The 13220-nt window shown below is 42.3% G+C and overlaps 1 protein-coding gene across 1 annotated transcript in view; it reads left to right on the top strand.

Moving 5' to 3' along the window:
• vps13b (vacuolar protein sorting 13 homolog B) overlaps window positions 1-13220 on the top strand; it is a 297789-nt gene that overhangs the window by 249001 nt on the left and 35568 nt on the right. The window contains exon 46 of the mRNA XM_085472981.1: window positions 5019-5180. Within this exon, the coding sequence (XP_085329107.1) occupies window positions 5019-5180 (162 nt within the window). The remainder of the gene's footprint in view (window positions 1-5018; window positions 5181-13220) is intronic.

The following is a 13220-nucleotide window of genomic DNA, read 5'->3' as shown; positions in this document are numbered from 1 at the left end:
TCTTTATTGTAGGCAAACACCTCAATAATCATACAAATGGCAAGAACAAAAGGAGACAGCACCGCTGCTTTAATGAGAAATCAGGGAGGTCAACCCAAAGTGGTAATGACCACTTCAACAAAGAAAGCAACAATAAGGCTTCAACAGAAAGAGACAGCAACGCTGCTAGCAAACAATATCCAGGCAGGCCACACAAACTAATGAAGGCCGCCGTCACTCATGGGCAATCACTGCTCAGTTAAACACTACTCACAAAGAGCCACACACCAGACGGCTGGCCACACGCAGCAGGCTGTCCTACACCTAAGCCAGTAGCACACTCTGACCAGCACAGAGGAAATCCACCAGAAACCTCTCCCTTCTCCTCCACACTGCTCTTCTCCAGCTTATATCACCCCTGAGGGTAATTGGTTGTAACGAGAGCAGATGAGCAGCAGGTGTGACCTAAAGGAGAAGGCAGGGGCAGAGGGAGGGGCCAGAACGAAGGAGGAGGAGAGGGAGAAGACAACACCACGCCCACACACTCCCACAGCCTACCAGGATGTAACATTTAGTGATACGATGGCTTTGGTTAGAACATGTTGGAGGATGATTTTTTCACTTGTGTATTTAAGCAGTTTGGTGCATTCAGACATTTACATTAACAAGGGATTTCCCCTGATGTTTGATTCTAACATTAGCCAAGGGTTATTTGATTTAGAGCCAGGGACTAGTCAGTCTGTAGAGGAAATTCTAGAAAATGCATGTACATTTAGAAACTATGCCTTTGTCCCAGATGGAGTATCAGCTAAACAAACTAATAACGAAGTAGATTTCATGAGAATGGTTTTGGTTGGATGCCAGTGGTAATAAAATTTGCAGGATGGAACTGCCTTTCTGTTTGCTGTAAACTCTGACTAAGTGTGTCTGTTCTTGGGCTTCTAGTGCTTCTATGGTCCTCGTCATCTCTCAGTTCCCAGCTCTCAGCACTGCCTCTGGTAGCCAGGATATTTGTGTGTGAAGTGATGCCCATTAAAACATGGTAAAACTTGAGTGGTGACACCTGCCAAGACTTCATCTGGCCCTAGTCCTCCACCCACTTGTCTATTCCACACGCACACAAACCCACACACACACATGCTGGTTTCCCTGGCTTTGTATGTTCTATCATTGCTCTGCTCAGCTTCGCTGTGCTGACTCATATACTGGTCTCTGGAGACATGAGGCACTCTCATAGTTTTACATGCATGCAAAAACTCACTGCCAGGTGAAAGAAATAATAGTTCTTGTTTTCCTAGGAACAGCTGTGGTTTTTTTTACCTGCATAAAATAAAATTAGGCATGCTATATAGGAAACATAATATTAAATGATTGTTCTGTGTAGCAGCTTTAATACCTTTGTTTTCACTCAGGGGCATCACTGACTCATCGAAAGCGCTTAACCGACTGTGTTAGGTTATTGGTCATATTTGACCCATGGCTTCATGATCGCATCATTTAACACAAGCTAGTTAATGTTCCCTATTTCTGCTGAGTATTTTAGTCATAAATAAGACTTGAGAGCATTAGTCTTATTAGAATGAAAGGTCATATTGCAGCTTTACTGGAGTGTTACAGACATGTTGGTATCCGTGCTGGGCTTTACCCAACATGCCAAGCGTGATTACTTGGGTTATTAGTTGGTCTTATGATCTCAGCCGCACCTCATTTGATACTGACTGTGTGAATGCTATCTTGGCTCAGCGACTTAAACCCCCAAACCGAGCTTTACAATGCATACTCACATAAATGTTGGCTTTAAAGATTGACTTTGTCAAATACAAATACTGAACTCTGCATCTACACGTTCATTCTTAAATGATTAAGTTTGCTGTGCTGTCTTTATTGGTCTACACAGCAGCAGCCTTGTAACTTCTACAGAACCTTTTAACTACCTCTAGCCTTCACCACTTTGCTGAACACAAGGGAAAAACACTGTAATTATAAGGCAAATGTGCTGCATGTGGCTACAGTAGTTCTGGAGTAAGGGGGTAAACAGAGGTCAAGTTTGAAAGGCAGATTCTTGAAAAAAAAAAGTTCTTGTCCACTTCAGTAGATTTGAAAACTTCCTTGATAATGGAGCATTGTTTCCATTTTTGGGGTTTCCAGTGAAAGAAAGTCTTGTATTTGATGACAGAACCACTTATGGGTGCAATTAACCCTCTGACTGGTGAAATCCTGCACTGTAGGGAAAGATTCTTTAAGATAACATAAGATTTGATTTGATAGAAATTCTCTTTGCCCATATTGTCCATGTATGGAAAAACGTGAGCCAAGCTAAAGTGTAATCAGGAAGAGTCAGAAATATTAAGAGTGTCTGACCTTCTACAGCAGAAGGAGGTATCCTAATGTGTGTAATTGTTTCAGTGATTTTCATGTTTCCTTGTGTCAAGGCTGGCAGGCAGGCCTGTTGTGATGTGGCCTGCAGGGTTAGCATCGAAACATAGAGAAGATTCTTCAGCTACAATTGAAACCTCATAACCCAGACGTGGTCATAGGAGACCACCGCAACCAGAACAGCTGGAGTACTTCCAGATGCATAGCACTCGAGTGTAGTATATGTTTGTGATTTTCACTCATTTAGCAATAGTCGGTAATAATACACAGTTGTAGTCATGGTAAATGAAGTGCTCTTGTTTCCATAATAACATCACAAAGGATTTCTGGCAATCGCAAGTCCACAGGCCAAATAGCGTCTCATTAATATCAACATGAATGTATGTTATGGCTGTTGCAAAATACTGCATGTCCCCAAGTAAGCAGGCTTACTTTCGCCCCCCCACCCCCAACCGAGCTGCTGTTGGCTCTAACATCCGTTGAGCCTTCACTGAGTTTTGTCTTAATATAAAAGAGATAAGAGACTGAGGTGTACTGGAGTCTTTTGGTTGCTTGGAACCAAAGATGAGGAAAACATGATTTTTTTTTATTATCTTTCTTCATATTTCTGCCTCTTGTCTTTGCACTCAGTAGTCCCATGTGCCCCAAACCTCAGCACCCCACCACTCTAACCTCAGGCCCCATGGCCCTCTATTTTCAATTCTCAGCCCCCAGCTCCACCATGAGACTTTGCTCTCCCCTAACCCTCAGACCCTAACCCCAGGGAAGTGGCTTTGGTGGAAAGCCACACAAAAGCCCAGTAGTATTTACACACTCTGCTTTCTCACAGAACATTCACAGACTGTTACATGTGGAATTGAGACAACAACAGGAATTTTCCCCCTGTTCATTTTTTTGGGGGGGGTTCTTCCCATATTTGAACGATTCTCTTCTTGTCTTTGTAGCCGGAAAGAAAACGATTCAGAGATCATGTTACTGGTTCTTAGGCTCTGGTCATGTGTACAGAAATATATTGGTGATTTTAGAACTGATAAGTGTTTCATTATGTTCATTTTACAGGTTTCATTATCACCTCAAAGGTGTCTTGTTTCATGAGTGTTTCTTTTAAATGGGTGTCGTTATTTACAATCTGTTTTCCAGACATTTTATTGTTACCTTGTTATTTATATGTAAGCCATTGTGCAGTGCAGATCCGGGTTAGGCTCTGCGAAAGCTAGGTCATTGTATCTGGGTGGATTATGGAAACTGGATCCTTTGATACTGTCGACGATGTTTGAAAAAGCTGTCATCTTGTGCTTTTTAACAAGATATACGTGTTGACTGTTTAAATATCTTTGTCTTTATATTTGTCCGTTTAACTCGGAGACAGTCAGCGAGTGAATATGATTACCGGAGGAAGCTTTTCTGATGTCTGTATCGCATTGCCTTGTGAATCAGAGGAGAAAGACGATACCTTCAAAGAGCGGGCTTAGCAATGGCATCTTAAGATGGCAGCAGGAAGTTTGTAAATCGCAGTGTCACATTGGAAAGGGAGCACAGATAGTGTTCCACTATAAAACTGGAAATGGATTTAAAGCCACTGCTGCAGCTGTCCCATCTATATTTTGCTCTCTCTACCTCTCTCACACACACATCTATCATCAAGTGTTCTTTTAATGGTGTAAACTTTCCCATCCGTTTTCAATAGCATCAACAACCCCAGGACCCTGAACGTGCTTGGCAGTGAAACTCTGAGATTTTACTGCCAGCCTCTTTTAACCATCAACCATCACTCTCCCCCCCACCCACCCCCAAGCCATTTAAAAGTATACAGCAGGCTGAGGTCCCTCTTTGTTGGGGTACTTGAGGAGTTATTGAGAAGTTGTCTGAACTACATTCATGTGCGTCAAGAATCAAGGAGGAGTGTGCAGAAGAGATCCCATCAGAGCCCTAAGAGCCTTTGGAAAGAACTCAAGTAAAGCTTACCCTTGCACCCAAGCGTTCCCTATCCAGCTCAGAGCCATAGTTTGTGCTGTTTTGAATGTGCTTGAATTCCTGAATGCAGGAGAAACACCCCACTCTCTCTCTCTCTCTTGGTTAAACCATTGTTTTCAATAGCAGACAGTGAGCTCTCCCTTCTTGCATGCAAGGTGACGTATGAGTGGACAGCATCCCTGTATGACTCGCAAGAATTTCTGTGCGGTTCAGTGTTGTAGGTGGGCCAGACTCCATCATATTGTTTCCTCCAACACACACACAGTATAGGGATGATACTTACTAACAGGAATGCCTACACAGCAGCCCACTTAGTTTCCAGGAGGTGCAAACTGGCAGCATTTAGCTGTTCAAAAAAAGGATTTTTAAAAATTTAAGGGATTGATAAAGTGACGGGCCTCCTGGAGAGGTCAGAGGTCAGATTGGTCCAGCTGGAATACCTGTCAGGCTATGATGAACCACTCCCCATTTAAAATGTTGTTGTCTCCTCTGATAATATCACTAATTTCCTTCTTCATTGTTAAGTCTATAAATGCATGCATTGTTGACACATGTATATGTGTTTTGACACCCACAACAAATGCAAACTTCCAAAATAAATGCATTTTTTAAAATGTCCTTCCTCTTCCTTCTCCTTTCTTCTTTGTCTTCCCACCTCATCCGCTCATCTCTCTCTTTTTTTCTGCCAGAATGGAAACGCAGAGGCTGAGGAGCTGCTCTACAGCCACTATGTTATTTGTAATGATACGCATGAGACACTGCGCTTTGGTCAGGTGGACACTGATGAGAACGTGCTCCTGGCCAGCCTCCATAGCCACCAGTACAGCTGGAGATCCCACAAATCCCCTCAGGTAACATGCGCACACGCACACCCGAGCAAGCATACATAGCCCATACTTAATGAAATGTCTGATGACCGACAGACTTGTTTTGGTTGATTTTGAATAGAGCCATGCACACATGCATGCTCCTGCACACAAATCTTTTGGACATCAGCGGTCGTCATAAAAGACAGGAACACATGATTAAGATATTTACTTTGGAACGCAGAGCGTTAACATTGTGCAGAATTATGGAAACAGTGAGCACACACACTCTGAACCTTATATAAATGGACACCTGAATACACACATACTGCATACATACGTACAGTACATATGTGTAAAAAGAATGGCTCACACACAATTTCTGTGCAAAAGTTGTAAGAGGTGTGTATACACACACACCAGACACATCATTGTGCAGCGGGTATCTGTGTGTTTCTGTCAGTGTTCTCAGACAGTGCCCTGACAGCATTGTTAAAGAAGATTGATTATATTTAACCCTTTGTGGTTTTGAGGTTGAGTGGAGGGTGGGCTGGCGATCTGTGGCATATGTGTGTGTTTGGTGCACACATGTTTCAGGACCCCCATGCGTTCCACAGCGAGTGTGAGAAAGTCAAGCTTGAGAAAAGACATGGCCATAATTGCTCGCAGTAAGTCAGTAAGTCAAGTTGTATTAATCATCGACCTTGGTTAATCTGTGCTCTTACCTCACTCTTGCTTACAGACGCACGCACACACACGCAGTGCGTGAGTGGCAATCTGGCATATCAGCACAGTAAACACCACATTTAATTCCTGCAGTGAGTCAAAATGACCTCGGTATTTTCAAGGATATTTTGGATGAAAAATTGTCCGAATGGGCCAAATGTCATCATAGATGAAGAATGCGATTCCAAGATAGTTCTGTCATGTGTTATTCCATCATGTGTTTGTGGTATATGAAATATGTGTTCTCAAGATGAACATGATTTGTGAAACTAGATAAATAAGAAATAGTGCAGCTTTGCCAAAAACACTCAGCTAACTTTGAGCTTGACGATTAAAAGCTTGCCAATGTGTCCGCCTCAGCAAATTGTAGCAAACACTCCTAATTACATTTTGGGGTTATAATAATAGTGACACTGATAAGGAAAAGGGTTGTATTTCTTTAATGGTTACTTGGAAGTGGGTTTTATTTCACTATTACAAATCAGTTTCCAGGCTGAGATGTAAGTGGTTTTGCTGTTTTGCTTAAGTCCCACGATGCCGTGGAGCATCTAAAACGACTCTGACCATCACAAACCATCATCTTCTAGTTTTCCTCTATCTGTCAGTCTGCTCGTGACTTCAACTCAAGATCTTCTGTCCTCTTGTCTGCGTATCCCATTTAACTGTGTCCAGTTTTACTGTTATAGGGTTAGTATACATATACAATGTGGAAATTGTTTAGCTATAACATCCTACCACCAAATCCTCTCTCATTCATCCCCTAACCCTCCCCCACGCTGACAAATACTCTAACCCTGCTCAGCATTGAGGCACGGCGTATCACTTTGATTTAACTTTAAATAACCACGCTATACATCAGTTCCACTCCACTTTTTCATGCGCTGTCATCACCATGTTCTGTTGCTGTAACTTTTCAAATTATATCCATTAGCACTTTGCAGCTTGGGAGCCACGGTACAATTACCTCACTCACACTGGTTATACTTTAATGCTATGCATAGTTCTGTGTCTCTTCTTTCCATGCTCTGGAAGGACCCACCAAACACAACCCAAAATCCATTCCAGGCCTCACACCCTGAGCCATAGGTTAGCAATCATTCCCTTGTTGCTGGCTCAGTCCTGGTCTCTCTTTATTCCTATATGAGATCAGTATACCTGCACAGTCTCTGGCTCCTACACTGTTTGTAGGTCTCACTTAGACATTGTGCCGTTCTCATCCCAAATGCACAACTAGTACTTGTCCCTTTCCTTTTCTCCTGAAGTTAGTCATCTGTTCTGATGTTCACATCCATACTGGCTAAGCTCGTTGGTCCTGGTGCTGACTCCCTGTCTGTCCTGTGTCTGGCTAGAAGGCAACTTTGTCCTTTTAGTTTCCATCTCATCCCAGTAGGTGTTGTCGATATGGTTGATTCTGGAAGGGAACTACTCATGAAGGCTTGGCACTTTTCAGTTTTGTGGCTGTTCCACTTCCTTTCTATTTGGTCCATACAGTTGCTTTTGTGTTCCACTCAGTTTGCTGACATTATCCATGGTCACATCTTTCTGTCTAATTTGACTCTGTCCAGTCTCCTAACAATATCACTGCGCCCTTACTTAGTTTTACAATCCAGTGTATCAACCCTCAAACTACTATCCCAGTTTTTATGTATCTGTACATGCAGTATTGTCTTTCCTGGGAGGCCAGGGGAATGTCGGTGAGCAAGGCCATTGACCTGTCCTCATGGTTTTGGTATGATGTGTGTGTCCCAGTTGAATTGTCCCCCAGGCAGTCACACACTCATAAGCCACAGCTTCTAATATGCTTTTGTAAAGTAATCTATGCCTGTTCCTCTCTCGAGCTCCCCTGAGAACACACGAGACATGACGTCTTCTTGAATAGAGGAGGATGGGTAGAGAAAAAGATTGTGGAAGTGATCACCTGGGAAATATGAAAAATTCAAAAAGAGAGTAGCACAGAGTTGTCAGAGGGGATATTGCACAGCACTACTTGAGAAAAACAAGAGGACATGGAAAAATGGAAGCAGGGGCAAAAGATGAGCCATGCTCTCAACACTCCTCTACAATGGCAGCACCGCCAGAAACATGTCTGCTCACTATCTGTTCTGTTCCTCCCACCTTTCCCATTTCTCTTTCGCTTTTCTGTCTGTTGATGATGCACAAGCAACCCTATTTATCATGAGTGCATTGCTGCACCTGAAGTCTTCCCTTCCTGTCTCCAGTTCATACATATAGAAAGAGTCAGAGATGGAATAAGGCCATTTATATGATTAGACAGGCTGTTGTTTCAGCTTGAACTCAGACAGCGAGGCATATTTAAAGTGCCGCAATCTCCTTTATATTGTTCCTGTACGAACGAGAGGTGTTTAATGTGTGTAATCTTGAGCCATCTAACCAATGTACACTTCATACGGTGTTGTCATACCTTCGAGTATCTCGCTTTTCTCCGAAGAACACTAAAGTAGTGTGTTTTCGTAGTGAAACATGAACCTAAGCTCAGGTCAGACTCCCTCTCACTGCTCCTCTGTTTCTCTCCCTTCCACTTTCTCTACCACCCCATCTCTCCTGTCATTCATAACCATGAGACTTATTAAAAGGGTCGATTGAGGCAGTCACGTCCTTAGAGCCCGCTCTCGCCAAACACTTGAGCAAATTCATACCCATGTGTGGACACTCAGACTCACACATACATACACACTGTAATAAAATGTTTCCTAAGGCCTGGAGTCTGTCAGGCTTCTCAGTATAGTCTCTCCCTTTCAAGCTTAGCATGCCTTCACACCCCAGCATTTCCCGGCCAATGCGAAAATGTTTATAAACACATAATTTCCCTAATTTTTATATGCAGTGTACCATTATGTTCTGCGTGTCTTGTAATAGAGAGAGAAACGGATAAAGGAACACATACGGTTAAATTAATACATCTGTTAAAAACCTTCAGGATGGTCATGCATACAACTACACGATCTTTCTCTAATTACGTACAGTTTATATTTCGCACAAACACACTCACCATCCCCACCCTGCTGTTTTTCAAGGCTCTGGCGTGTGGTGTGGATGGTTGAAATATCTGGCTGCTCGTTACAGGATACAGCCTGGCTGATGGAAATCCCTGTGGTTAGTGTGGTTAGCAGGGAGAGGGGCGTAAAAAGCCCCCTGGATTTGAGAAGGACTTTTTAAGTGCCTACAAGGAATATTCCCTATTTGAATAAATTGTGATTTACTCCATGAGCAGGCTTCTACAGTAGAGTGTCTCTGAATGCATGTCTTTGCGTGTTAGTGTGTCTGTGTATGTCTGTGATGTATGGTGTTGCTCCATGTGTTAGTGTTTGTGTGGAAGTGTCAGTGTTGTGTTGGCCGTGCGTGCGTGCGGTTCCCAGGGGTAATGTGCGGAAGATAGCAGCCCAGGACTATTAGTTTGCGGCGAGATTGGCCGTGTTTTTGGAAGCAGGCATGACAGGGTGGTATTTTGGGTGAGAGTGTGTGTGAAAGAGAGGCAGAGGAGATTGAGAGAGCAGTGTTACATCAGTGGAAGCTGTGTGTGAACATGTATATATGAATAGTTGTCTGTGTGTGAACCCTGTTGCTCATGTGTCGCAGTTTTGTACAAGTGTTTTAAGTTTTCAGAAGGGTTCATTGTTTGCTGCTCGTCATTCAAAAGAAACAAATCTCGTCCTTAAAATGTGTCTGGTGTTTTGCTGGAATCTATCAAGACTCAATGATTAAGAAACACTGCCCTCAAGTGAAGTGGTTTAGTCATGCTGTTCATCCAACATTGCCACTTTAACTGCAGTTGACCCTGAGGGGTTATCTCAGCTCCGCTCAGGTTCACCCACTTGCAGACTGAGCGTGAGGAAGCTAAAAGAAAAGGGAGTGCTCTCCGTCTTAATCCCTGAAGACAACCCTGACTCTTTGTCTATCCTTAGATCTGTGTTTGGTAATCTTTTCACACTGACTTTTGCTTGTAGCCATTACCTTAAAATATAAATAGGAGAAGAAAATAAAAAGTTGGAGATGAACACTGAATTATGAGAAAAGGTTTATCCATTTAGTAACACTGAGTTACACAAGAAGAGATGTTGCAGCACATTGCTAAACATTCCTCTGTCTAAAACAATAATACTTTTTTAGTCCACCTTTATTTGTGATGGTAGATTTGAAATTCCTCCCCAGGGTGCTTTAAACATTTGTGTGTTTGAAACCAGTGTCATGCTGTAACATTTCTTCTTCAGGCTGGAAGTTATCCTTTTAACTTGTATGCTTGGATATACAGATACTGTTTCTTACATGTATTCATGTGCGTCCATGTCAGCTCACTAACACTATCAGGTTTCATGATGATCAGCTTGTGCATACTCTGTGGTAGTCCTGGCCAGGTCCACACTGAACATGACACTATGCGAGCCAAACTCACGCACTTTCCCAGTTTGTATGTTTATTTATTGCAAGGGTTTTTTTGTCTCGCTATTGCTGTAACGTCTTGTAATTTCTCTGTATGGATGGCATCCATACTCGTGAATATAATGATGCATATATACACTTTGCTCATTTCATCAGCAATTCACTGTTGCGTCCTTTAAGGCAGCTTAACACAGTTCTTTGGGGATTTACTTGTATCTAGATGCCACAAGGAATTACATCTACACTAATCACTACACCTAAAGGTCAAAGGTGATTAGTAATCTCATGTTCCCTGAATGGTTAAAAAATTTCCTTCCAGACCACAAATCTTACACTTTACCTCCAAGTTTCCTTTGCCTTTTCATCCCACCAGCAGTTTCTTCTACAGTTGGACCTCCAGTGTACAAGTCTAATAATTCTCAAAGGTATATCAGTTTACTGTGCGTATTAGTGCTCTATGCCTCAGCATCCAGTAGGCCCATATACATATCTCCTCTAACCCATTTCCCTTCTTGCTCCTTTTTAAACTCTCAGGCAGGACAAGAAGCCTTTTTTATGTTGAGAAAGTTTTGCTTTTGTTAGTGTTTGTTTTAAGGAAATGTCACTGGAGGGATGAAACATTTATCCCCAGCACTGTTTGTTGGGAGCACACTTGATTAGTGATTAAAGTGGTATGTCTCAAGAAGTTGAACCTCAACCTCAGCCCCTGTTACATTGCACAGACAAAGAAAAATGTTTCTGCAATCAGTGGTTGCCAGTAATTTTTTGAAATCACTTACTTTGAATATATTCTGGGGAATCATTATCAGCTTTCTGCAACCAACCTTTTGGTCTCCGTTCAACTTGAAAAAAAGTACTACATTCATCAGCTCTACACCACGGCTGCCAAAGTCAAGATTTTCATGAGAAATACAGTGAAGACGGACTTCTCCTTCACCACATGTTTTCTTTTTGTCTTTGTATATGTCATTCCTGTTCTTCCTTCCAAATTCAAGCAAGGATTTAGGGGAGTCTGTTTTTGCATTCTTACTGACACTCTTGGAGTTTTTTATTATGATTCCACTCATGTAGACTAATGTCTCTCATGACACTCTTTGTGTATAGACTGTATATTTGTATAATTCTACTGCCTGTGTAGTCTGTCCCAAAGGAAGCTTTTCCTCTGATATTAAGACATTAATTTAATTACCATGTTGATGAGCACTGTGCTGCTGGAATCTCTGTTGTAAATCTTTTTTAACATTCCAATGTGTTAGCAGTTTACAAATTATATCAATTATATCATCCTCTACATCAAATCCTGGGCCTTGAAATGACAACAAAGGCTCTTAAGCAATGGCGTGCAACCCTTTTCTGTGCAGCAGAACCGTTACTGACTGATCATCACATGAAAAACGCGTTGGTATGTTTCGATTACCTTGGGCCACATGTTGATGACAGAGTTTTTTCACTTGGGATCCCAGTTTTAACAAATATACCAGCCGCCATTGTGCTGTGATTTCAGGTACAGAATAGGGTTCCTCACCACAGCTGATGTTTTTATAAGGTGTGGAAAGGATACAAGACAGTGGAGTTAAACACTGATAAAGAATATAAACCATTAAAAATGTTGACAGTGTATCAAAAGCCTTTTGATCTTTGATCTACACTAAAATGCTGTTTAAAGCATTACAGAAGCGGTAAATCCTTCTCTTAAACAAAAAGGTAATTAGTATTACACTCAAAACACCAAATGAAACCTCCTCACTCAAGTCCCAGTTCGTTTTTCTTTTTCACTAGAGAAATGGAACATTTTGGATGCAGTAATTGTGCAAAATGGCACTAAAACTAAGTTTTGTTATTTTGATCAGCTCCTTGGTTGAATGCACTTGTACGACTAACAGTATTGGTTTTATGTGGCCTCTATGGTAGGACGTCATCCAATTAATATGCTCTTCAATCCTGAGGACATCACTCCAGACAGGTTAGCTGTCCTAAAAGAGTTGACCTCAGTTAGCCCCTCTTTCTGTGCTTAATGCTCCTGAACCAGCCTTCTTCTTGATTCTCTACTAAAGCAGACCATAGGGGAGGTGCAGGTGAAGACTGTGATTATTAAGGTCCCTCTGGTGCTGCTCTGGGTTCAGCACCATGGACAGCACCTGGTGCTTTATGGCTAGTCCCACAGGAGCACCACTGGGTTGCGTGGCTGTTTTATCCAAGTGGCCTCACACACATCACTCAAGACCCTGAGACTCGGAAAGGCCTCTTTTCACCCAGAGAACCGTCGCTCACTGGATGTTTTCTCTTTTTGGATCCTTCTCTGTAAACCCAAGAATTGGTTGTGTGGGAAAATCGCAGTAGACCAGCAGGTTGGCCTCACCATGTTTACATGACTAAATGCTTTGAGTTGCTGTCACATGATTGGCTGATAAGATGTTTATCATAATGGGCAGTTTTAAGTAATAAGGTGGCCAGTGAGTGTATATAGACACTGAGGTTTATGTCCTGCTTAAGGGTTTTTAAACGTTGACTTACATATCCCAGTGCTGTGCGGTTTTTATCCTCCTCTCAGACAGAGCTCCTTTTGTCAGTTCTCTTCATTTGGTTCAAGCACTTGCCGTGTCTGCATCTCCTGGAGACTTGAGGCCCTGCATGTCTAAGATGCCTTAGTAAAAAACCAAGGGAAAACTATTGAAGTATGTTAGTCAAGCATAAATCTCTTAATGTCCCTTCTGTCAACCACGGACCCACACAGTGTCTTTTCTCTGAAGCTTCTTCGAGCTCTCAAACCGCTTCTTAGACTTGCAAATCTGAGCTTTGATGTTGTGCTGCTTTGCTTCTTTTGTCAGAAAGAGGGAGCCAAGGAGGAGAGAAGCATTACAGACAGCTGTGTAGCCACCATAATTCCCTCATGTTACATGGGTTAGCCCTCACTGCCCTGGCATGGATGCTGTTGTGTCTTTCGCTGTCGTAATTCTCTTT

This window comes from Copadichromis virginalis, linkage group LG11 (assembly GCF_057382275.1).
Source record: "Copadichromis virginalis isolate Kocher_CV1m ecotype Utaka linkage group LG11, C_Virginalis_male_GT1.1, whole genome shotgun sequence".
NCBI lineage: Eukaryota > Metazoa > Chordata > Actinopteri > Cichliformes > Cichlidae > Copadichromis > Copadichromis virginalis.
This window is presented reverse-complemented; position numbering and strand designations above follow the sequence as displayed.